At 35.8% G+C, this 26,388-nt stretch overlaps 1 protein-coding gene across 12 annotated transcripts in view; it reads left to right on the top strand.

Annotated features, from left to right (window-relative positions):
• Window positions 1-26,388, top strand: part of FAM135A (family with sequence similarity 135 member A) — a 133,821-nt gene that overhangs the window by 97,082 nt on the left and 10,351 nt on the right. For 4 of the 12 annotated variants that reach the window (XM_077999779.1, XM_015136668.3, XM_015136667.3 and 1 more), the window contains 6 exons: window positions 698-2,462; window positions 4,358-4,518; window positions 8,885-8,976; window positions 9,486-9,583; window positions 11,918-12,069; window positions 13,917-14,027. In XM_077999779.1, coding sequence (XP_077855905.1) covers window positions 698-2,462; window positions 4,358-4,518; window positions 8,885-8,976; window positions 9,486-9,583; window positions 11,918-12,069; window positions 13,917-14,027 — 2,379 coding nt within the window. Of the gene's footprint in view, window positions 1-109; window positions 2,463-4,357; window positions 4,519-8,884; window positions 8,977-9,485; window positions 9,584-11,917; window positions 12,070-13,916; window positions 14,028-26,388 lie in introns of all 12 variants that reach the window. The other 8 variants (XM_015136660.3, XM_015136656.3, XM_015136659.3 and 5 more) reach the window with 3 other exon arrangements.

Raw genomic sequence — 26,388 nt, 5'->3', positions numbered from 1 at the left:
TCTGGTTTTATTTATGTTTGAGGATATTAGAAAGTTATAGTTAGAAAAAGAATCATATGAGTTTTCACACTTTGTTTTAAACCTGAATCTTTTTTTCTTTGGATAAAAGACTTAGATGCACCCTGGATGGGAATTCAGAATCTTCAGAGATCAGAGTCCAGTAAAATGGATAAATATGAGACTGAAGAAAGCTCTGTAGCAGGACTTTCTAGCCCAGAGTTGAAAGTCAGACCTGCTGGTGCCTCCAGTATTTGGTATACAGAAGGTGAAAAGCAGCTAACAAAATCTCTAAAAGGAAAGAATGAAGAATCAAATAAATCCAAGGTTAAGGTTACTAAGCTTATGAAAACAATGAAATCTGAAAACACAAAAAAATTAATAAAACAGAACTCTAAGGATTCTGTGGTTTTGGTAGGCTACAAATGTTTGAAAAGTACAGCATCAAATGATCTCACTAAATGCTTTGAAGGCAATCCTTCACATAGTCAGAAGGAAGGTCTGGATCCCACAATATGTGGATATAATTTTGACCCAAAGACCTACATGAGACAGACAAGTCAAAAGGAAGCTAGCTGTTTGCCAACTAATACAGAGAGAACTGAACAAAAGTCTCCAGATATTGAAAATATGCAACCAGACCAGTTTGATCCTTTGAACTCTGGCAACCTAAATCTTTGTGCAAATTTGTCCATTTCAGGTAAACTTGATATCTCCCAGGACGATAGTGAAATTATACAAATGGAACACAATCTGGCATCCAGAAGGTCATCAGACGATTGCCATGATCATCAAACATCCCCATCTTTGGGAGTTAGAACAATTGAAATAAAGCCCAGTAATAAAGATCCTTTCAGTGAAGAGAAAATAACTGTCAAACTAGGACCTTGGACAGAGCTTCGACAAGAAGAAATACTTGTGGATAATTTACTACCCAACTTTGAGTCAGAATCGAATGGTAAATCTAAATCTATAGAAATAACATTTGAAAAGGAAGCTTTGCAAGAAGCAAAGTGTCTTTCTATTGGAGAATCATTAACTAAATTAAGAAGTAATCTACCTGCCCCTTCTACAAAAGAATATCATGTTGTAGTAAGTGGAGATACAATTAAGTTACCAGATATTAATGCCGCATATGCCTCATCTAGATTTTCAGATTCAGGTGTTGAAAGTGAACCAAGTTCTTTTGCGACACATCCAAACACTGATTTAGTCTTTGAAACTGTGCAAGGGCAAGGTCCTTACAATAGTGAAAGATTATTTCCTCAGCTTTTGATGAAACCTGATTATAATGTAAAATTTTCATTAGGAAATCATTGTACTGAGAGTACAAGTGCTATAAGTGAAATACAGTCATCTTTGACATCCATAAACTCTCTACCTTCTGATGATGAACTGTCACCTGATGAAAATTCTAAGAAATCTGTTGTACCTGAATGCCATCTAAATGATAGCAAAACTGTATTAAATCTAGGAACGACTGATTTGCCAAAATGTGATGATACTAAAAAGTCAAGTATCATTTTGCAACAGCAGAGTGTTGTGTTTTCAGGGAACTTGGACAATGAAACTGTAGCAATACATTCCTTAAATTCAAGCATTAAAGACCCTTTACAATTTGTTTTTTCAGATGAAGATACTTCCAGTGATGTGAAAAGTAGTTGCACCTCCAAACCTAACTTGGATACTATGTGTAAAGGCTTCCAGAGTCCTGATAAATCTAATAACTCTACAGGGACAGCAATTACATTAAATTCAAAACTGATTTGTTTAGGCACTCCTTGTGTCATTTCAGGTTCCATTTCTACTAATACAGATGTTAGTGAAGATAGAACTGTGAAAAAAAGTAGTGATGTATTAAATTTCGAACAAATGTATTCAGAAATCCATACAGTTGAAAGTGAAACTCATCTGGGTACAAGTGATCCTTTTTCAGCCAGTACTGATATAGTAAAGCAAGGGCTTGTGGAAAATTATTTTGGTTCTCAAAGCAGTACGGATATTTCTGACACATGTGCTGTCAGCTACAGCAATGCACTTAGCCCTCAGAAGGAAACTTCTGAAAAAGAAATTAGTAATCTTCAACAGGAACAGGGTAAAGAGGATGAGGAGGAAGAGCAGGATCAACAAATGGTTCAAAATGGGTACTATGAAGAAACAGATTATTCAGCTTTGGATGGAAGAATAAATGCTCACTATACAAGCAGAGATGAACTAATGGAAGAAAGACTTACAAAATCCGAAAAAATAAACAGTGACTATCTGAGAGATGGTATAAATATGCCTACTGTCTGTACTTCTGGTTGTTTGTCCTTCCCATCTGCACCACGAGAGTCTCCTTGTAATGTTAAATATTCTTCCAAAAGTAAATTTGATGCCATTACAAAGCAGCCAAGCAGTACTTCTTACAACTTCACTTCTTCAATTTCTTGGTATGAAAGTTCACCAAAACCTCAAATACAAGCGTAAGTAATGAAACATAATAGTATCTGCTGCTAAATATATGTGTGTGTGTGTGTGTGTGTGTATGTGTATATATATGTATATATGTATAATCATAGATAGTGCTAAAGGATTGAGTGTCGGCCCGGCGCGGTGGCTCAAGCCTGTAATCCCAGCACTTTGGGAGGCCGAGACGGGTGGATCACGAGGTCAGGAGATCGAGACCATCCTGGCTAACACCGTGAAACCCCGTCTCTACTAAAAAATACAAAAAGCTAGCCAGGCGAGTTGGCGGGCGCCTGTAGTCCCAGCTACTCGGGAGTCTGAGGCAGGAGAATGGCATAAACCCGGGAGGCAGAGCTTGCAGTGAGCTGAGATCCGGCCACTGCACTCCAGCCTGGGCGACACAGCCAGACTCCGTCTCAAAAAAAAAAAAAAAAAAAAAAAAAAGGGGATTGAGTGTCTATTTTGTTGTCTGGTTTCTGTAATACAAAAAGTGCCTATTTGGTGACTCTCCGAAATGGAGAAATGAACATAATATACCCTTGGCCAGAAAGACCTATAGTTCCCGAATGATTGTGCTGTTCTGCTGTTTTATAGACTAGACATCCCTGATACAGATTCTCCAGTGGTAGTTTTGTGTTAGAAGTATGGAATAATTGAGGTCAAAACCCTTTTTTCATCAGTCCCTCATTTCTTCTCCATTAACTTCCAGACAGAAGCCAAGTTTTATGAGTTTATCTAGGAAATAAGGACAATATTAGTTAAATGAGTAACAGGGTAATGGAAACTTCTTAAACTTACCAGATGCTGATTGCCTTCAGCTAAGTCAGTGGTTTCCAAAATTGAGATTTCATGTACCAGTAAAATATCCAGAAAAATCTGGGGATGATACAGGTTTACCAGTGAGTACTGGTTCTTAAAATATTCTTCTGCCTCAGCCAGATTGAGATTTAATATTTGGGGTAAGAGGTCTGAGCATGTATATATAGAAAGAGATTTTTAAAGTTCTCAGATTATTCTGATTTATACACAAAAATTAAGATACATAGAGTCTAAAGCTAGTGAAACCACTGAGGTTAACAATGACCAATTAAAAAATTGTAATATGCAAGGAAAATAAAGTTTGTATCACCATCTGGTTACTTCAGACCGTCTGAGTCATCAGAAAGCAATGATCTCTCATATAGACTCTATATGTTTTCGCCCAGCTAATCCTACTCAGTTTAATGTTTATCAGGTTCCTCTTCCAGCTTCACTTTATCAGTCCAAATGATGGATGTTCAATAGTTAATAATTTTTGATGTTTGCAATCCCCAAATTGATTAGATTGTCCGTCATTGCAAACGAGTATATACCACTAATTGTATGTAGTCATATTCCCCTCTTCATTCTGCTCCTTCTTATTGGTATTTTTAGAGAAAAATACAAATAACCTAATCTGCTAAATACTGTAACTGCCATTCTCACTGTTACATTTTGTAAATCACTCCTTCTCTTCCACTTATGCAAGATTAAAAAGGAGCAAAGAGGGTAAGATTTGATTACAGGATAAACATCAGATTATCACCTCTCCAGTCCCTCTCCCAGCTTTTCTGTGCATACAGTATTAAATTTTGCAGAAAGTGTAACTCCACTCGGAATGTTTTCTTAGTTGATTTCAAGTTTAAAAGAATATTTTCAAGTGATTTCAGGTTGAAAGTGTTCATTGTGTTTGATAGAATATATACTACAAATAGTAAAGAAAATTACTCTCTGGTTTCTAAATCACTTAGGTGATGCCACATATTTTCATGGTTTTAAAACCAAATATTGTTGGGTTTCCACTTCTACAATTCTCTAAATTCAGGAGACTCTTTTTGGTTCTAACAACTGAATATGATCCTTAGTAAAGAGTATCTTTTATATTTTACTTCAGCTTCCTTCAGGCAAAAGAAGAACTGAAGCAACTAAAACTTCCTGGGTTCATGTACAGTGAAGTTCCTCTGCTGGCATCCTCAGTACCTTATTTTAGCATAGAAGAAGAGGATGGTTCTGAAGATGGAGTACATCTGATTGTCTGTGTGCATGGTTTAGATGGTATGTGACATCTATTGATGTAACCCAGAGCAACTCAATATATTTTTTTCCTAGTCTCATTTAATTTCATCTAATCTTTGAACCAAAAGAAGATTTTTAATTGCTTAAATTAATTGAATCTTAAATGCATTCTGAAACAGAAATATGCTTAATTTTACTTAAGTGTAATATTAGATTCCTTCATAAGTAAACTTTCCGTGGAAATGACACTTATGTGCCAACATTTTGTTTAATTTTGGATTTTTTTTTTTCATTATACTTTAAGTTCTGGGATATACATGCAAAACATGGAGATTTGTTACATAGGTATACACATGCCATGGTGGTTTGCTGTCATCTACATTAGGTACTTCTCCTAATGCTATCCCTCCCCTAGTCTCCCACCCCGCGACAGGCCCCAGTGTGTGATGTTCCCCTCCCTGTGTCTATTTGTTCTCATTGTTCAACTCCTACTAAGAAGTGAGAACATGTGGTGTTTAGTTTTCTGTTCCTGTGTTAGTTTGCTGAGAATGATGGTTTCCAACTTCATCCATGTCCCTGCAAAGGACATGAACTCAGTGGATTTTTTTTTATCTTCTCTCTTATTGTTGGTTTTGCCGGCTGTCACCTCATGGCAGTTATTTTGTCTCCCTTTGATAGTCTTTTTGGTTCCCTTTTACCTGACTGCTTTAAACTTTATGTGCTAGAAAAATCAGTATTTCTAGAAGTTAAAATTTCATTAATTAAGATATAAATTAAATTCTAAATACAGGTACCTGGCTTTAGTGCTGGGGTTTAATGACAGCCATTTGGTTACTCAACAGTTTTTTTCTAGATGTAGGAACTGTTAGAAGATGCCAAATTTCTCTAGACCAATGCAATATTACTGTATTATAATGAGATTCTATAGCAACAAACTGGATTTTTATGGATTATGAAAATATTAAACAAATGTCCCTGGTACTAAATTAGCATAAAATTGTAGATTTTTCTTTAAAAAAAAAAAAAAAAAAAAAAAAAACCAGACTCTCAAGAAATAAAGCATTCTCAATGCTAACTTTTCTTCCCTTTCCCCAAATAATAAAGTTTTCAAAGAATTATCTTCCAAGAAAGACTTCTGGACCCAGTAGAATCTCTGGGAAATTCTTTTTAAAAATTTTTAAGAAGCAGATTATCCCTATGTTACATAAATTGTTCTAGAGCAATGGAGGAAAAGGTATAAAGGAGCCCATTTTATTCCTTAAAGTTACCCTAACCTTGTTACCAAATCCGATAAAGATATCACACCAACACCCACCCTCAAAAAACAGTAGACCAATATAACATAAATATGCTTAATGAACTCAAATATATTTAACAAAACTCTAGCACTTGGAATTAATATACTAGAGTAAGTTACTGTAACAAATAAGGTTTATTTCCCAGAATGGAAAGGTAAGTAAGTATAAATAATTTTAGTAATAAAATACCCTACATCAGCAAATCAAGTAAGAAACTGTATACAATTTAATAACCATTCCCAATTATTAAAAGTAAGCACAAAACTTTGATCTCAGTCGGATTAGTCTGTTTCCTTAATGTGATTAAGCATATATATTTCAAGCCTATGGAAAACTTATAGTTTGTGGTGAATATTAGAGGTACTCTTAAAATGAAGAATAAAACAATTACCTCTGTCAATGCATTAAATCATAAAATTCTAAAAGGTAAATATCAGGTAAAATAAAAATTCAGCAGTTGATAATGACATGTGTATATTGCTAGTAAACCAAAGGAATCCACTACACTATTTTTGAAGATAATTATTTTTGTATTTATATATGAGAGGAATTCAGAAAAAATGTGGAAAAATAAATTTGCCAGGCATGGTGCTGGATGCCTGTAATCCCAGCTACTCGGGAGGCTGAAGCAGGAAAATCACTTGAACCCAGGAGGCAGAGGTTGTAATGAGCCAAGACTGAGCCGCTGCACTCCAGCCTGGGCAACAGAGTAAGACTCCATCTCAAACAAACAAAAAACAAACAAACAAAAATTGTGGGAAAATGGAGTTAAAAGATAAAAATAGAAATGTAAACTTCATTTCTCAATGTAAACTCTGTTTACTTCAAGACACCTTTGTAAGCAGTTATGCCAGCCATTCTAGTACATTTCCAAGAACTGAGGGTCCTGGGAATTTAGTCATGTCAGTGCTTTCTTTTTTACATTAAAAACCAAAGAAAAATGGATCCCCTTTACAGAGTTTTTAAGATAAGAAAACAAAGTAGTCAGAGGAACCAAATCAGGACTGTAAATCAAAACTCTCACAAAATTGCCCTCTTCATGAGAGTAATGAGTAGGAATATTGTCATGATGGAGAAGGACTCTCTGGTGAAGCTTTTCCAGGCATTTTTCTGCTAAAACTTTGGCTGATTTTCTCCAAACACTCTCATGATGAGCAGATGTTATCATTCTTTGGTCCTCTGGAAAGTCAAGAAGCAAAATGCCTTGAACATTCCAAACCACTGTTGCCTTGACCTTTGCTCTTAACTGGTCCACTTTTGCTTTGACTGGACCACTTCTACCTCTTGATAACCATTGGTTTGATTGTGCTTTGTCTTCAGGATCATACTGGTAAAGCTATGTTTCACTTCCTGTTACAGTTCTTTGAAGAAATGCTTTAGGATCTTGATACCATTTGTTTAATATTTCCATTGAAAGCTCTTCTCTTGTCTGCAGCTAATTTGAGCACAATGGTTTTGACACCCATTGAGTGGAAAGTTTGTTCAACTTTAATTTTTCAGTCAGAATTCTGTAGGCTGAACCAATTGAGATGTCTAAGATGTCAGCTGTTGTTTGTGCTGTTAATTGTCAGTCCTCTTTAATTAGGGCATGAACAAAATGAAGTTGTTCCTCACAAATTGATGTGGGTGGTCTACTGCTGTATGCTTTATCTTCAACATTGTTTTTTCCCTTTTTGAAACAAGTTATCCATTTGTAAACTGCTGATTTCTTTGGGGCATTTCCCAATAAACTTTTTGTAAAGCCTCAGTTATTTCACCATTCTTCCACTGAAGCTTCACCATAAGTTTGATGTTTGTTCTTGCTTCCATTTTAGCAGAATTCATGTTGTTTGATAAGGTTTCTTTTCAAACTGATTTCTTTTTTTTCTTTTCTTTTTTTTTTTTTTTTTGAGACGGAGTCTTACTCTGTTGGCAATGGCATGATCTCGGCTCACTGCAAGCTCCACCTCCCGGGTTCACGCCATTCTTCTGCCTCAGGCTCCCAAGTAGCTGGGACTACAGGCATCTGCCACCACGCCCGGCAAATTTTTTGTATTTTTAGTAGAGACCGGGTTTCACCCTGTTAGCCAGGTGGATCTCGATCTCCTGACCTTGTGATCCGCCCGCCTTGGCCTTCTAAAGTGCTGGGATTACGGGCATGAGCCACCGCACCCAGCCTCAAACTGATTTCGTGCCTCAAACTAGATTCTATTCAGACATGTTACAACAGATTAGTATGTGTTTATTTTGGTGTGAAACATTTTTGAAACCCATACGTAGATTTTTTTATGATGCGCTTTCCATGAACCTTTTGAAGAACGCTTGTGTTCTGTATTGTAAGTATATGTGTGAATGCCTTTTGAGTTAATAATTATTAAAATAAACTTTCTTAGATGTTTAAATGGATTTTTATTTTTCTCAGTCTGTGCCAGTATCACCAAAGGAAAGTCAACAGAGTAAATCTAAAATGCATTCAGAGTTTGCTGTATGATTACCTAGAATGGTGATGGTAAGGCACCATTTATAGCTACTGTAGCCAGCAGTCACCAAAGTGATATGCTAACAGTTTGATAAATAAATACACTATTAAGTAGAAAAGTGAAAGCCACCAAAACCACCTAAAAAACAAACTATTGGCCAGGCATGGTGGCTCACACCTGTAATCCCAGCACTTTGGGAGGCCAAGGCAGGCAGATCACAAGGTCAGGAGATCAAAACCATCCTAGCTAACACAGTGAAACCCCACCTCTACTAAAAATACAAAAATTAGCTGGGCGTAGTGGCATGCACCTGTAGTCTTAGCTACTCGGGAGGTTGAGGCAGGAGAATTGCTTGAACCTGGGAGGCAGAGGTTTCAGTGAGTCGAGATCGTGCCACTGCACTCCAGCCTGGGCAACAGAGCAAGACTCTTTGTCTCAAAAAAGAAAAAAAAACTGTTGAATTGACATTGCCTGGCTAATAGAAATCAACTTTGACATAAAAATTGAGAACTCTATTTCATAGTACATTGTCTATTGACAAATGGCATAGGCCATAAGCTTGTCTCTAAAAACTGTAAAAATATATGATGGTGGACTTTGTACCTTTTACTTTATCTCATCCTTTAAACATCATTTTTCATTTTTTAGGAAACAGTGCAGATCTTCGATTAGTAAAAACTTACATTGAACTTGGACTGCCTGGGGGAAGAATTGATTTTCTTATGTCTGAGAGAAATCAGGTACAATATGACAGTGTTTTCAGTGAAAACAAACATTTTTGTACTAGTTTCTACCTTAATTTTGACTTACTACAAAATGCCTGTAATAGTAGAAATAGTTTTTCTGATTTCTATGAAATTTAATGTAAATATATATCCAGAGGAAATATATATGATTTACATTTTGACTTATGATCTCTTCACATATGAAACACTTCTAGAATTCCACATTTCTATAGAGAAAATTCATTAATTAAACCATTGTAAGCATGTTATGTTTCATACTGGTAGTGAGCTAAACAACTAAATAATGTAAGTATTTTAAGAACACTGAACCTTTTTTTCCCCTAGAAATTTAGTCTCTTTGCTCATTTTAATATAACAAATATTACACTCACTAACTTCTCTAAAAAACGTTGGACTTAACCATATTTTCAGTACCTAAATTAAAAATAATGTTTATATTGTTAGTTTTTCTTGTGATTATACATATTCCCAAATACAATGTATGTGCTTTGCTTTCTTTTTAGAATGATACTTTTGCTGATTTTGATAGCATGACTGATCGTCTTTTGGATGAGATAATACAGTATATTCAGATATATAGTCTAACAGTCTCCAAAATAAGGTATCTTCTTTAATATTATTCAATTTATTTTTATATTTCTATGAATTATAGAAAAGTTAAACAGAATTTGTGGTAGGGTTGTCCTATTCTGAAATATAGGAGACTACAACTCAAATTAATTTACAGTGAAAAAAAGTAAAGATTTTAGGGAAAGATTTATATGAAATGTCCAAAAAAGCATTATCTGTAGAGAAGAAAGTGGGTTAGTGTTTACTTAGAGCTGGGGAAGATGAGGGATGGTGGGGATAACTAAAGGATATAGGATTTCTTTTTGAGGTGGAAAAAAGGTTCTAAAATTGATTATAGTGAGTTACAACTCTGTGAATATGTAAAGGCTCTGTGACTTACATATATGTATATGAAGCAACAAAAACACTTTCAAAGTTTGTATACTTTTTTTTTTGAGGCAGGGTCTTGCTCAGTCACCCAGGCTAGAGAGCAGTGGCGCCATCTCGGCTCACTGCAGTCTCAACCCCCTGGGCTCAGGCGATCCTCCCACCTCAGCCCCCCAAGTAGCTGGGACTATAGGCATGCGCCACCATGTCCAGCTAATTTTTGTAGAGGTGGGGGTTTCGCTATGGTACCCAGGCTGGTCTCAAACTCCTGAGCTCAAATGATCCTCCCACCTTGGCTTCCCAGAGTGCTGGGATTACAGACGTGTGCCACCTTGCCCAGCCAGATATTATGACTACTGTATACGTTTGTGAGTTAGTTTTCCACAAGCAAGACATGATGATTACACCAATATGAGTTTCATTATTTAATTAGATCTTGTTAATAGATGTAGGAGAGAAGAGTCTTTATTTCAAAAAGGGTAAAATAAACTGACTACATTCATATCCCATCTAGGTTAGAGGAAGAAGCTGGTTCTGCATACTGTAAGCTTTTGGACAGTTTGTTTCCAACTTGAAGTATAGGGAATAAGAAGAGAGATAAGCAGTTTTTACCTAAAGTCACTTTTTAAAAAACAGAATTCTGTTAAAATATGAGAGAAGGTTCAGGTTTGTTGGTTGGAGGAAGAGATTATTTTCTTGTAATTATTCATTTGTGGATCTTAAAATCTTGTTTAGCTTTTATTCGTTTATTATTTTATGATGAGAAAAATAATATTTCAACTTACTTATTCCTCAAAAGTATTGTCTTTCAGGTTAGATTGTCAGTTATAATCAATCATTTTCCAAAAGTGTAATCTGGTTGATTGTAGACTGTTAGCTACCATCAGAATTCCCACCCCCACTACTTTAGGAAGTTCAGTTTGGGAGGGAAGTTTGTCCTGAGCTTCTCACAAGATACATCTGCAAGCTAGTGTTTAGACAGCTCTCAAGCTGTCTTCTTTCATTGCTAATTGTCCCTAGGGAATCTTATACCATCTATTGTAAAAATAACAGTAAGTAAACAGGCTCTTTTGATTTAAACCAGGGGTTCCCAAACCCTGGGCCACAGACTGGTACCTGTCCGTGGCCTCTTAGGAACCAGACCTCACAACAGGAGGTGAATGGCATTGGGGTGGGTGAGCAAGCATTACCCCCTGAGCTCCGCCTCCTGTCAGATCAGCAGTGAGCATTAGATTTGTGAACCCTATTTTAAAGTGCACATGCAAGGGATCTAACTGTGTGTTCCTTATGAGAATCTAATGCCTGAGGTGGAATAGTTCCATCCCAAAAGCATCCCCACAACTCCCTGTTTGTGGAAAGATTGTCTTTCGTGAAACTGGTCCCTGATGCCAAAAATGTAGGGGACCACTGATTTAAACCATTTCATAATAAAAGTGAAGTGCTAGCTACATAAATACTATTATTTTTGCATAAGCGAAGATTTATAGTAGGAAAATGCACATATTTTACCTATGCCTTGAAAATACTGTTAGTCATAAACCTGTCCATCTTTGAAGTATAGACTAGAGAGTAAGAGAAACAGATACATACTTTCTCCAAGTTGTCCTTTATAAATACAATTTCATCATTTTGTTTGAAATGATGAGTTAATAAGTAAATAATTTGTGTATGTACCTAAGAAGGCAAATAAGTAGTCATTATATTATTATCTTTAGTATGTATTTATATCTAAGCAGTTACAAACTTTGAATAAAAGTTTTCAGATTAATATCTTGTTTCTATAAACATTTAAATTATATAATAATGAGGATCTTCTATACATTCTCACATTTTTTTCCTTCAAAATGTGGTATATCATTTCAAAGTATCACTATACTTTTACAACATTAGAAATTTTCAAATTGTTAGTATTCACATCCATTTTATAGTGGATCAGCTTTGATTTTTGTTTCTAAAACTAATGCTGTAAGAAAAATAACTTTTGTTTTCCCTCTTAAAGCTTTATTGGACATTCATTGGGCAATTTAATAATTCGTTCAGTGCTTACAAGGCCAAGGTTTAAATATTACCTCAACAAACTTCATACATTTCTGTCTCTTTCTGGACCTCACCTTGGTACACTCTACAACAGCAGTGCTCTTGTTAATACAGGTAAAAAGTTTTATTCTGTATTAAAAATATGGAATAGAGAAAAAAATGTGAACTTAGTATTTTCTGGTATTTATTTTAGAACCAATTTGTCACACACTGGGAATTTCGTGAAACAAAAAAATGTAGCAAATTTTCTGTTTTGTTATGCACATGAAATAAGTTGATAAAAGTCATTTTGGAAAATGACTTGTCTTATATTGAGATGGCATTTGTCAAAATTCACAAGAGCATTGTTTTCTTTTTTTCCATTAAATTCTAAATATTTTTAGTAAAGTTTTATCTTATAAACAAACTATTTTGTCATTCCATTACTTGAACAGATAACAAACACCTACATTTAATACATTATAAAGTTATAACATTTTATACAGAATATTAATCCTAACTTTGGTTCAAAAACAGTAAAGAGATATTATGAGAAGTTAATATGAAAGTTAAGACCCGAATTTTGATTAGTATTTATATTCTCTTCAACAAATATTTGGAACTTGATTTGCCTTTTTTTTTTTTTTTGAGACAGTCTTACTCTGTCACCTGGCTGGAGTGCAGTGGCGCGATCTTGGCTTACTGCAACTTCTGACTCCCTGATTCAAGCGATTCTCCTACCTCAGCCTCCTGAGTAGCTGGGATTACAGGCATACGCCACCATGCCCAGCTAATTTTTGTATTTTTAGTAGAGACGGGGATTCACCATGTTGGCCAGGATGGTCTCGATCTCCTGACCTTGTGATCCGCCCACCTCGGCCTCCCAAAGTGCTAGGATTACAGGCACGAGCCACTGCACCCGGCCTTGATTTGCCTTTTGTTTGGCTTGGTTTTTCCCTTAGATTTTTACAAAAATGATTTATAAGTTAGTCAATGATTCCCATTGTGAAAATAAATTGTATTTAACTCTGTCTCTTTTCATTGATCCCTGAAAATCTTATTTCTGTTTCCTTTATCACTTACTTTTAATAACAAACCATACCATTTTTCCTGTATCCCATTTCAAGTTGGTGATTTAAAAAATACAGCCAGTTCTAGACTTTCACAGTTTGAAAAAGAGGAAATGAGAAAAATGAAGTCCTTAAATCATGTGTAATAGAACCCAACATGAATAGAATATAGTACTTTGAATTTCATTCTTCACTAAACTTTTTCCCAGATATGTTTCCAGCTGTCAGATTTAACCAATTAAAGGATTGTTTTCCCACTCTTCTCTTCCTGTTTCCCTGTCTAATATTAGAAGTAATGAAAATGGAAAGGAATATTTCATAGTCTTGAACACTAATTTGAGTGATTAAGATTTTGCTTAATTTTCTTAAGAGTAAGATGCATTTAAATATGGGTTACTGATAATATAAAAAAAATTAGTATACAACAAATGATATTCAGCTGTCTTTTGAAAACATTAAACAATTTTTCATTCTAAGACGTGGTCCCTTTGCAATTAGTCTGTTATGTCATAACTCAGTTGTAATTATAGACTGATCATTCTGTGTAGGCATTTGACCTACTACTGTATTTGAAGTTTTTCTTTATCTGCTTTATCATTTGAACGAATATATCTAAAGGTATGATTTTTCCAATTTGTTCTTCATGTGCTATTATCTGTTTTATTACTGAATGAAATAGAAATAGCAAGCTGTTCATCAGCCACCATTAATTCATAGTTAACCTAAGCATGCATGTTTATAAATGTTATCAGAACATGGAAATATTTTCCAAATGTATTTTTGATTAGCCAGCAAAAATGCTAATTTAGGCAATGTCATCTTTTGAAGTGAAATATATATTAAAATGAATAATCTTGGCGTATGTTTCTATATGTTTTATTTCATACTTCTATGTCATATATGACTCTCTAGGTCTCTGGTTTATGCAGAAATGGAAAAAATCAGGTTCGCTTTTGCAGCTGACATGTCGAGATCACTCAGACCCTCGCCAAACTTTTTTATATAAGCTTAGTAACAAAGCAGGTAAGTATATAACAGTTTGGAAAATATACATGTGAAAACTTTTTTAAAAATAAACATTTAGCAAATAAATTATCAACATGTCCTTCTAGTGATTAAAAAAAAGAAGTGTCATTCTACTGTAATTTCCTAATAATGAAATAGCAGACTCACAATTGAAACTAAGCAGTTGAGAGATTTGTTTAGTCTTTTTCACATGACTGTATTTCTCTTGTGAGCTACACAGCTACTTTGAAATTGCCCTAAGAATTTCAACATTTGTAATTCAGTGCCAGTTTTGTTAGTCTCTTTTTAAACCATGTTTCTGCATGTCCTATCCCCACTGTTCTAGCTGTCTCCCACCCCAATCCTCACCCCTTTTTATAAACTGCCACGTTTTTCTACCTTCATATTATATTGTATTGTATTGTATTCGATTCGATTCGATTCGATGGCTAGCAAGCATTTCTGAAAGTGTCAGAAACTAAACTGTTAATGATTATCCTTTCTACAATTCTCACTACTGGATGAATCTTATTACTTATTTCATATTAACTAATTATTAATTATATTCCCCATTTTGCATATATATTCCAGGCTTTTACAACCTAAAGTTCTCAACTGCTCCTTTGCCATTTTTACTCTCTATAAATAACCTTACTTCTGACCTTATGCTGTCCCTCAATTCATCCTCATACATCTTCCCAGCATATTTTTTCCAGTGTCCTTTGGAATCCTTATTTGAGGGAAACAGACTGCCTTTATTTTCTTCAAAGAATGTTATCGCCGCTTACTTCTGAAAGTGGAGATGTAACTGAAACAGATTTTTTTTCCCCTCCTTGCCCCCATGTCTTCACTCCCCCGGCTATAGAGTGGAGTTTGGCAAACTTTTTTTTAAAAAGGGCCAGATAGTAAATATTTTGGCTTTGTAGACCATACAATCTCTTTGCAACTACTTAACAATATCATTGTAGTATGAAAACAGCCACAGAAAATACAGAAACAAATGAGCATGACTGTGTTTCAAACAAACTTTACTAATTCAAAAACAGCAGTAGCCAAATCTCACAGGCCGTGTCTTGCTAATACCTGCTGTAGAAGCTCAGTTCCTCGTTTACTAAGTACCACCTAAAGTAAGGAAAATAGTCCTCTTGCTTTCTATTTCTAATTGCAATCAGTACTCCTCCACTGTCATATAAAACCACTTTATTTGAGGCTTGTATCATCCAAGCTGTGATACCATCCATTCTTCTTTAATATAATGACCTCCTGGTTTATCCCAGGAGAATAAAAGACATTGACAAATGTTTGTAACATGATTATGTTTGGGAAAAGATTCTCCTCTTGGATCTTAACGTACTTAGATCTGGAATCATTTTTGGTAATTTGACGAGTCAGCCCTTTAGATAATTCGTTATGCATCAGTGTGCCTTTCTCAACTCCAGTGTCCCTTCATTCCACTCCATGTTGAACTCATACCCATGGCTACACTGTACTTACGAAATTTCAGCCAACATTCCGTTCTATTACTGTGATGTCTTTTTTTTTTTTGAGACAGAGTCTTGCTCTGTCGCCCAGGCTGGAGTGCAGTGGCCGTATCTCAGCTCACTGCAAGCTCCGCCTCCTGGGTCTACACCATTCTCCTGCCTCAGCCTCCCAAGTAGCTGGGACTACAGGTGCCCGCCACCTCATCCGGCTAGTTTTTTTTTTGTATTTTTTTGGTAGAGACGGGGTTTCGCCGTGTTAGCCAGGCTGGTCTCGATCTCCTGACCTCGTGATCCGCCCATCTCGGCCTCCCAAAGTGCTGGGATTACAGGCTTGAGCCACCGCGCCCGGCCACTGTGCTGTCTTATCCTTCTTTTTCTCTCACTCCCTTCTTCTCAGCTGCTTTTTAGACTCATTTGTGATTCCTACTACATTTTCTTAAGTCTCCCTGCCCTTTGTGCTTTTACTCCCTTCCTGACTCAAGCTTCAGACTCTATGGATTACTTTTGTCATTCATGTATTACTCTTTGTTTTTCTATCCTAGTTGTCTTGTAAATCTACATTACTGTTTTTATACTTAGCCTTTGAGCTGTTCCAAAAAAGATCACACAGACATGCAGAATCAGCAGCACTATAGGTCCATGGGGTCCCTATCTAGTTATCTCTAGTTAGCTTCCTATCTATTCCCTTAGATACTCTCCCACAGTTTCACCTTTCCTCAAACTTCAGATTTTCACTGCTCCCTTCATTGCTCACAATTAGTTTTGTTTTTCCTTTCTACTTTATCTTTGAAATTCAAGACATTTCTTTCTACCTACCAATATTAACTAACCTATGTTTTCCTTTTAGTTCAGTGGAAGATTTATAATCTTTTCAAGAATAATTACCCTCTTCATTTTGGAACTCATTCCTTCTCATCAGTATCTTTAAACTCTTCCCCTTTTCAGTAATTAATCCTTTAATAGATAAAGTTATTCCCATTTCTTCCATCTTAATAAAAATAAATATTTCTCTTGATCACTTATTCTGTACTTGTCCCCCTATTTCCCCTTTTTTTGAGGGGGTTGGGGGGCACGGTTGAGCCTTTTGAAAGAGAACAGTCACTTTCATTACTTCCCCCTTTTTTTCACTTTTTTGGTTTTTATATGCACTACTCCACTGAAGCTTGCCAAATCCGGTGATCTCTTTTCTTTTATTTGAACATTAAGATATTTAAGACTACTGAAAACTCCTTCTTGAAATACTTTCTCCATTTTTGTGGGATCCACCTCTCCTGGTTTTTTTGCATCTTGGCTTTTTTTCTGCTTCCTATATGGGCTTCTTTTCTTTCCTTGCCCGTTTATGAAAGCTGTTCTTGTGTTTTAGCCTCTGTCTTCTGCTCTTCTCACTCTGTACATTCTTCTTGGACACCATCATTCCATATCCATCTTTACCATTGGTAGCTCTCAAATATTAATATGTATCTCTAGCTTGTCCTATATGCTGTGCTCTAGACTTATACACCTAGAGGCCTACTTAGCATCTTCACGGAGATGTCTCTTGGGTGCTTCAAATCTAGTGTTTTCAGACAATGCATCTGTTCCCTCTGATTAGTTCTCTGGATTCCACATCTACTGGAATGGCATCACCATCTGCCTAGTGAGAAACTTAGAAACTGATCTTGACTCTGCTTTCTTATTTATACCCCATATCTACGGAATTAACACGTTTTAAAACATTTAACCTTCTTAATGGCTGATGGATGCTTCTCTTCTTCTTCTTTGCCACTGCCTTAGTTCAGCCTTCATCACTTTTACTTAGATTATTGTTCAAACTAGTTACCCTTCCACATATATACCCCCTTCTCCCCATTCTCACTTCCTCGTTAGATGAAATGATCATCCAGTGAAGCCATAGATTATATTGGCCATTTAATATCAAACCATATTGGTCCCATTTGAAAATCTTTCATGATGCTTTGTGGTGTCCACAGTGAAGTTTAGATTCCATGGATAAGAGCATCAAGCCCTCTATAATCTGGTCTCTGATTCTTTGTTTTCTTTTTATCCTACACATTCACACACACACACACACACACACACACACACACACACACACACACACCCTTTGCTGTGGTCATGCTATTCATGGTTTTTGATTGCTTGCATTTTCTCATGCTTTTTGTATCACCCATTCCCCCTCATGTGTTTACTCATCTTTTCAGAAATAATTCTGTTTATCTTCTAAAATTAAACTCTAATGCCACCTGCTGTCAAAAGCTTTTCTTGATGCACTATCTGATTTAATGCTCCTCTATTCTCAGAATACTCTCTATATACCTTTGGGGTTTTTTGAGACAGGGTCTCTCTGTCACCCAGACGGGAGTACAGTGGCACAATCATAGCTCACTGCAGTCTTGAACTCTTGGATCAAGCAATTCTCCCACCTCAGCCTCCTAAGTAGCTGTCCCATATTTCCTTTTTGTCCCCAATCTTATGTCTCCTGGACTGATTTCATTAATGAATTTCAATCCTCATTTGCCTGCTAGACATCTCAATTTACATATCAAACTAAATACATCTAAAACAGAACTTACTGTCTTCTTTGGCCACTTCTCCTGTTGTCCTTTTTTTAATAGTACTGTTCTCTCAATTACTTCTTTGAGACATCTTCGGATCATCTTTGTTTGACCTCACTTCTTTGCCTCCCGTGTCTCAAAATTGTTAACATTATCTCTGAACTTCCATACCATTATAAATCAACCTTTTACCATACTCATTATAGTTTATCTCATGTCAGTTATTTTTATGTCTTAACTTCCTTTCCTTAAGTAGGATCTGTCATGACAGCTCATTCCCATTTCCTACATACACATTCAGTATGTACCATAGCTCTTCTAGTATATACCGATTGATTAACAAATGACTCAATGATATTTTAATATTATTTTCAATATTCAAAAACAGTTTAAATATTATATAGTAAGATGTAAGTCTAGCCCATATAATCAGCGACTGGTAGTTCCAAGTCCAAAGTTACTTGGATTTGTGAACTTAAGCCCTGGCCATTTAAATCTACATCTTTTTTTATCCTCATTCCTATCACCCATGTCTTCCATTCTACTCTTGAAATATTTGATATTAATAGATTTAGTTATTGAAAATACCACTACTTTTGAGTCCTGCTTTAGCTTTTTCAGGATTCTGCCTTAAATGTTGTTCTTAATATGAGAAAGAGATTTGGGAATGATTATTATAGGTACTATTATTAGAATCAGTGAAAGGAAAATTCTCTTATAGATTGGGTTTTATTATTTTGTTTGTAATGATACAAAGCATCAATGGTAAGTTTCTTACAATATACAGAAATATATACTTGATTGATCAAATTACAGGATATTCCTACAAAATGAAACATGGCATATACTTCTCATGTGAGAAAAACAACATTAGCTAGAACCATTGTGTGGAGCTATGGAGTTCATACCCTTTGCTGACAGGTTAGGAAATGTGTGAAAGGCAGAGCTGAACATAAGTGTTCCTGAGGTCTATGTCTTTATACAGCATTATACAAAGTAAAGTTTAATTAGCAATAGTAATAGCAGCATAAGAATATCTAAACTAAAGAAAATGTAACTGTAAATTTTTACAATATAGATTAATCCATGGCCTTCCACATCTTTACAGATATGTGTGTTAATAAGTTTCTAATTATTAACAGGAGTGAGTATATCTTTTGTACTTGAGCTCTTCTTAAGGATTAGTTCAATTTTGTTAAGTTATTAATTTATTATTCACCTTATAATGCATGATCTGGTTGTACTAGTCTAAAACCGTTAAGAAGCAAACTTAGACATCACACATAGGTATTAGTTATAGTTCAAACACTGACTAGGCTACCTAATTTAAATAAACTCCAGTTTCCTTATTGGTAAAATGAGAATAGTAGTATCTCACAAGATTATTAAAAGGATTAAGTGAGATAATATGTGTAAAGTGATTCTGTAGCGTTCAAAACTTAGTAAATGGTAAATGGTTAAAAAAAAAAAAAGAAGTGACTTAAATAATACTACTATCATAAGCTGGGTGTAGTAGCTCACACCTGTAATCTCACCACTTTGGGAGGCTGAGGTGGGTGAACTGCTTGGGCTTAGGAGTTTAAGACTAGCCTGGGCACCAGGCACGGTGGCTCACGCTGTAATGCCAGCTCTTTGGGAGGCTGAGGCAGGCAGATCACCTGAGGTCGGGAGTTCGAGACCAGTCTGACCAACATGGAGAAACCCCATCTCTACTAAAAATACAAAATTAGCCAGGCATGGTGGTACATGCCTGTAATCCCAGCTACTCGGGAGGTTGAGGCAGGAGAATCACTTGAACCTGGGAGGCAGAGGTTGCAGTGAGCCGAGATCTTGCCATTGCACTCCAGCCTGGGCAACAAGAGCAAAACTCCGTCTAAAGAAAAAAAAAAAAAAAAAAAAGACCAGCCTGGGCAACATGGTGAAACCCCATCTCTACAAAAGATACAAAAATTAGCCGGGCATGGTCATGCATGTGCACCTGTAATCCCAGCTACTCCAGAGGCTGAGGCACAAGAATTGCTTGAACCAGAGATATGGAGGTTGCAGTCAGCTGAGGTCATGCCACTACACTCCAGCATGGGGTATAGAGCCAGACTTTGTCTCAAAAACTAAAAAAAAAAAGCCCAGTAGTGCCAGGCATGGTGGCTGACACCTGTAATCCCAGCACTTTGGGAGGCTGAGGCAGGTGGATCACCTGAGGAAAGGAGTTTGAGACCATCCTGGCCAACTTAGTGAAACCCCATCTCTACTAGAAATATAAAATTAGCCAGGCGTGGTGGTGGGTGCCTATAATCCCAGCTACTGGGGAGGCTGAGGCAGGAGAATCACTTGAACCCAGGAGGCGTGGGATGCAGTGAGCCGAGATCGCACCATTGCACTCTAGCCTAGGCAACAAGACTGAAACTCTGTCTCAAAAAAAAAAAAAAAAAAAACCGCTGGTATTATAGATTACAAAAATTGACTTTTACACAAACAATATATATCTATTTTAGGAAAAATTTTTTAACAAAACTTTTATCTAAATGCTGATATTACTAGCTATAAAAATTATTTGAACGACTTAAAATTGTTTTTATGTTTTAAGATTTATCTTTGTACTCACAAGTTTATTAGTATATACCTGAATTGAATTAATATCCATTTTGGGAAAAAACATGAAAGAGTACTATTTTCTGGCTGGGCGCAGTGGCTCATGCCTATAATCCCAGCACTTTGAGAGGCCGAGGTGAGTGGATCATCTGAGGTCAGGAGTTTGAGGCCACTCTGGCCAACATGGTGAAACCCTTCTCTACTAAAAATACAAAAAAATTAGTCCAGTGTGGTGGCACACACCTGTAATCCCAGCTACTCAGGAGGCTGAGGCAGGAGAATCACTGGAACCCAGGAGTTGGAGGCTGCAGTGAGCTGAGATCCTGCCACTATACTCCAGCCTGGGCAACAGAGCAAGACTCCATCTCAAAAAGAAAAAAAGTACTATTTTCTGGTAATTGTGACTAATGCATTGGTTAATACTAAAATACTGGAAAAATAATAATAGTTAATACACATGTAACATTTACCACGTTCTAGATATGATTTAAACACACATACATATTAGCTTATTTAACTCTCTGGGGTAGGAATATTGTCCCCACTTTGTAGATGAGGACACTGAAGCACAGAGAGATTGAATGACTTGCCTGAGGTCACTTAGCTTTATGAAAAGCTAGTAAGCATTCGTGCATGGTTCAAACTGCATCATGTTAAGCCAACAATGTACGTTTTCAAGAACTTAAGAAGCTGCCTCTAATTGCACTTTTAAATATCAACAAGTATTTCAATTGATTTTAAAATTATAATGTTGTAGAGATTGAAACAAGTGTCTCGAACTATTTCATGTGGGGTGTTGGGTTTTGGGTTTTTTGAGCGACAGGGGGGCATCATCTAATGAATTGTGAGAAATGAGTAGTCCATCCCTAGAAAGTTGCTATGCCTGTATATTTACATATAATTACTTTATTCACAAAATAGAATATTTAGGTTCACATCAAACAAATAAATAAAACAGGACAACATAGAACAAAGAAAAAGAGTACTTAACCAATATGCTATTCTCTAGTGGTTTAAAACAATCAAAAGTGATCGTTTCTTTTTTATATTTTATTCTTCTTAAGCTACAGTCTTGGATGTCCTAATTTGATTATTGCTTCAGTTTCTTCTGAACAGCGAATTTTCTGTTCTTTTACCTAAAATTACTTGTCTAAATCAAAATTCAGGCTTTTGCCCTTTTGCCTTTTTTATTTAAGCAAAGCCTCTTCTGTGGGTCATCCTTTTGAAACAGTCTTTTTCTATGCAACGTATCATTAGTTAATAGCTTTTCTTTTATTGAAAGCTGTTCATTATTTTAAAATGAAGAAAGCTTTTTAAAAGCCTAAAGTAATTTGTGTGTTTTGTAAAACAATTGAGAAATACTATATTTTTTATAAAAATCATAAATTTATTGGGTGAGAAATTACTTTTTGTTGTGAACACAATAGATCTGGTAAAGGGTTACAGAAATTTTCCTTTTTTTTTTTTTTTTTTTTTTTTTGAGACGGAGTCTCGCTCTGCCGCCCAGGCTGGAGTGCAGTGGCCGGATCTCAGCTCACTGCAAGCTCCGCCTCCCGGGTTCACGCCATTCTCCTGCCTCAGCCTCCCGAGTAGTTGGGACTACAGGCGCCCGCCACCTCGCCCGGCTAGTTTTTTGTATTTTTTAGTAGAGACGGGGTTTCACCGTGTTAGCCAGGATGGTCTCTATCTCCTGACCTCGTGATCCGCCAGTCTCGGCCTCCCAAAGTGCTGGGATTACAGGCTTGAGCCACCGCGCCCGGCCAGAAATGTTACTTTTAAAGGGAAATTACCTATTCTGATTAAGGAATTACAATTATAAACATTCATTAAATTTTTATAGCAACTTTTGACAAAACCTATGATATTCTACAGATTGCTAATAGAATATGTAAATAATTTGCAGGCAGCATACAAGCATCTCAGCATTGAATAGCAGGGGAAAGAAAGATGAAGGAGCTAGAGCAATGCGAAAAGTAAAATAAATATATAATATACAGACATTTGATGACACCAGTGTTAAAGTAGTCAAGGTTATATTACTAAAGCAGAGAGAGGAATCATGGCCACTCTGACATTCCATAATGAGGGCTCAAAATAGCCAAAAAAGAATCTATTCATTGTTGGAATTTCAAAAACAAAGTATCCTTATTTTAAGATCTTCTTAAAAACAACTTGCTTAGAGTCTTTTTACCAGCTGTTGAATTCTGACCAATAAAGTATAAAAATTAAATAAAGCTCCTGCTGTCCTACTGAGGTACAAAGTACTCTTTGTATCCAGGAGATTACAGAGGGATTTAATCTTAGGTATCACTTTTGATATGTAAATAATATGTATATTTTGTTTCTGAAAGTGTGGGAAAGAACCAGCATCAGCTAACATTGTTTTAGGAAGAAAATTCATTCAAATTTATTTAAAATGAGTAAAAATAAGAATAGTTTAATATTGTTTAGAGTATATCAGTTTTAAAAGTACAGAGTTTTCTTAGCTTCAACACTATTGACATTCTGGGCTGGAGAATTCTTTATTTTCAGGGGTTGTTGTGAACATTGTAGCATGTTTAGCAGCATCCCTGGCCTCTGCCCACTAGATGCCAGTAGCACATACACTTTTCCACCCTCAGCGGTGACAACCAAAAATACCTTCAAATGCTGCAGAATATTCCTTGGGGCAGAAAATCACCAGTTTAGAACCACTGCTTTAGCCAGTTCCAGAGAGTAAACACAAAATGACTCGAAGTGAATTGCATTAAAACTCTGAAGTTTTAGAACAAATGAGTAGCCAGAAGAATTGGAAAGACTTTAGATTATGAAGATGAAAGTTGCAATGAAGGTGTTCATATATCAATTATGTTATGTAGTCCAGAGCAATATGGAAGATTTATTTTAATCTTTTTCGTGGTAAAAAGTAACAACATACTTACAAATTTTTCTGGTTAAACCATGTCATCCTATAAATAGGGAAATCTTGTCACTTTCCCAAATTAAAGGTAACCGTTCAACAAATAATTAGGCACTTGAGGGGCTCAGTGAAGTATTCACCCACAGACCAGTTAACTAGGTTGTCTTTGAGGAGCTAGAATCAAGGTAGGTATAGAAAAGATGAACCTAGAATATTAGCTCCCAAAGTAGACTTCCGGCATTTTTGTTGGCTGTACTTCAACACAGGTGAAGTACTGCTGTAATTCCTATCAGCACTGCACCTCTGGAGCTTGCCATGCTTCACTTTGAGTTTGCCTTCTGTAGCCAACACTGCTAGACAAGAAATTGAAACCAAAAGATTCAAAAAGGGCCATAATATATTTAACTAACTTGGTTTTTGGCTAATATAAAAAACAAACCTTCTGTGTAAAAGCACAATATTAGTATTAATATACTTTTTGAATAACTAAAAAACTGGTTACCAAGTTTAAAATGTATTTTTAAAGTACGATACTGTCGTAAGAATCACATTTAGAAGTATAACAGCGTCGTGTGTTTAATCAGTATCAGAATTTTTACATTTATTTTATTATCATGGAAACTGAGAGTGAAAGGGTATCTTTGAAATCCTCTGACTATTCTTTACTGATTTTGCCTACTTCTACTGAGCTGCGTGAACATGAGGAGCCATAGACACTTCTTGCAGGGATCTCAGTCTAAAGCAGTAATTCCAAACCTTAGTGGTGTTTCGCTAGAGAAGTACATCAGAATCTCTGCAAAGAGCTATTTTGAAAAATGTCTTTAATTTTATTTGGAAAAATGTAATGCCTTTTATTCTTAAAAATATAGAAATCTTTTAAAAATCTTAATGGGAAATTTGTGAGGAAGTTTTAAATGATCATGTGATCGGGCAAATACATAATTAATTCACAGAGCACACATCTGGAGGTAACATGTAATATTGTTTATGCCTGAGTGGTATAATGTGTACTGCTGTTCCTAATACATAACAACCCAACAGAAAAAAAATGGGCAAAAGAGAAAAGAGGTAGTTAGCTACCAAAGAATAAAATTAAAAATACATATATATGGAAGGCCAATAAACAATAAGTTAATCATTTTTGCCTTTAGGTTGGTAAAATTTAAAAGATGCTATACAGTATTGATGAGCGTGTGAAACAGAAATCTTCATATATTAATGGTGGAAGGAGAAATTACCTTTTTGGAGAGTACATTTATCAGAATTTTAAGAATGTACTCAACAATTCCACTTTTGGGATTTTTCCTACAGAAATCTCACATAATTAGGTAAAAGCTATTCATTGCAGTGTTATACTTTTTTTATGTCCGTTCCCCTCTGAAGTGGAATGGACATAAATGTCCTTCGCTAGGAAAATAGGACTAAAAGTTAATCCTGGTAATTCCATGTAGAAGTTAAAAGAATGAGATAAATTTATTTATACAAACATGAAAAGCTGTCCCCAAAATATTAAGGGAAAAAAAGACATAAAATAGCATAACTACTATAATCCTAGTTATATTTTTAAAATGAAAAATAAATCGTGTGTATACCAAAAAAGGAATTTGGAACAAAATACAGACATGCCTTGGAGATACTGTGGATTTGGTTCCATATCACCATAAAAAAAGGTGAGTCACGTGAATTTTTTTGGTTTCCCAGGGCATATAAAAGTTATATTTACGCTATACTATAGTCCAGAGTGTACAATAGCATTATGTCTAAAAAAAATGCATACTTTAATTTTAAAATACTTTATTGTTAAAAATGCCAATGATTATCTGAGCCTTCAGCTAGTCGTAATGTTTTTGCTAATCAGGATGGTGGTTGCTGAAGATTGAGGTGGCTATGGCAATTTCTTAAATTACAACAACGAGGTTTGCTGCATTAACTGACTCTTCCTTTCACAAAAGATATCTCTGTAGCACATGATGCTGTTTGATAGTATTTTACCCATAGTAGAACTTCTTTCAAAATTAGAATCAATCCTCTCAAACCCTGCCACTGCCTTTTCAACTAAGTTTATGTAATATTCCAAATCTTTTGTTGTCATTTCAACAATGGTCACAGCATCTTTACCAGGCTAGATTCCATCTCAAGAAACCACTTTCTGTGTTCATCCATAAGAAGCAACTCTTCGTCTATTCAAGTTTGATCATGAGATTGCAGCCATTCAGTCACATCTTCAGGCTCCATTTCTAATTCTAGTTCTCTTGCTATTTCCGCCACATCTGTAGTTACTTTCTTCACTGAAGTCTTGAACCCCTCAAAGTTATCCATGAAGGCTGGAATCAGCCTCTTCCAAACTTCTGTTCATGTTGATATTTTGACCTCCTCCCATGAATCATGAATATTCTTAATGGCATCTGTAATGGTGAATTTTTTCCCAAAGGTTTTCATTTTACTTTGCTCAGATCCATCAGAGGAACCACTACCTATGACAGCTATCACCTTACAAAATGTATTTCTTAAGTAATCAGACTTGAAAGTCAAAATAACTAATGGATCACTTGGGCTGCAGAATAGATGTTGTGTTAGCCCACATGGAAACATCATTAATCTCCTTGTATATCTCCATGAGAGGTCTTAGTTGAGTACGGGGATTGTTAATGAGCAATAATATTTTGAAAGGAATCTTTTTTTCTGAGTTGTAGGTCTCAACTGTGGGCTTAAAATATTCAGTAACCCATGCTGTACACAGATGTGCTGTAATCCAGGCTTTGTTGTTCCATTAATAGAGCACAGACAGAGTAGATTTCATATAATTCTTAACGGCTTAAAGTAGCCGTTTCATATAATTGTTAACGGCTTAATAG

Source organism: Macaca mulatta, chromosome 4, assembly GCF_049350105.2.
Source record: "Macaca mulatta isolate MMU2019108-1 chromosome 4, T2T-MMU8v2.0, whole genome shotgun sequence".
NCBI lineage: Eukaryota > Metazoa > Chordata > Mammalia > Primates > Cercopithecidae > Macaca > Macaca mulatta.
This window is presented reverse-complemented; position numbering and strand designations above follow the sequence as displayed.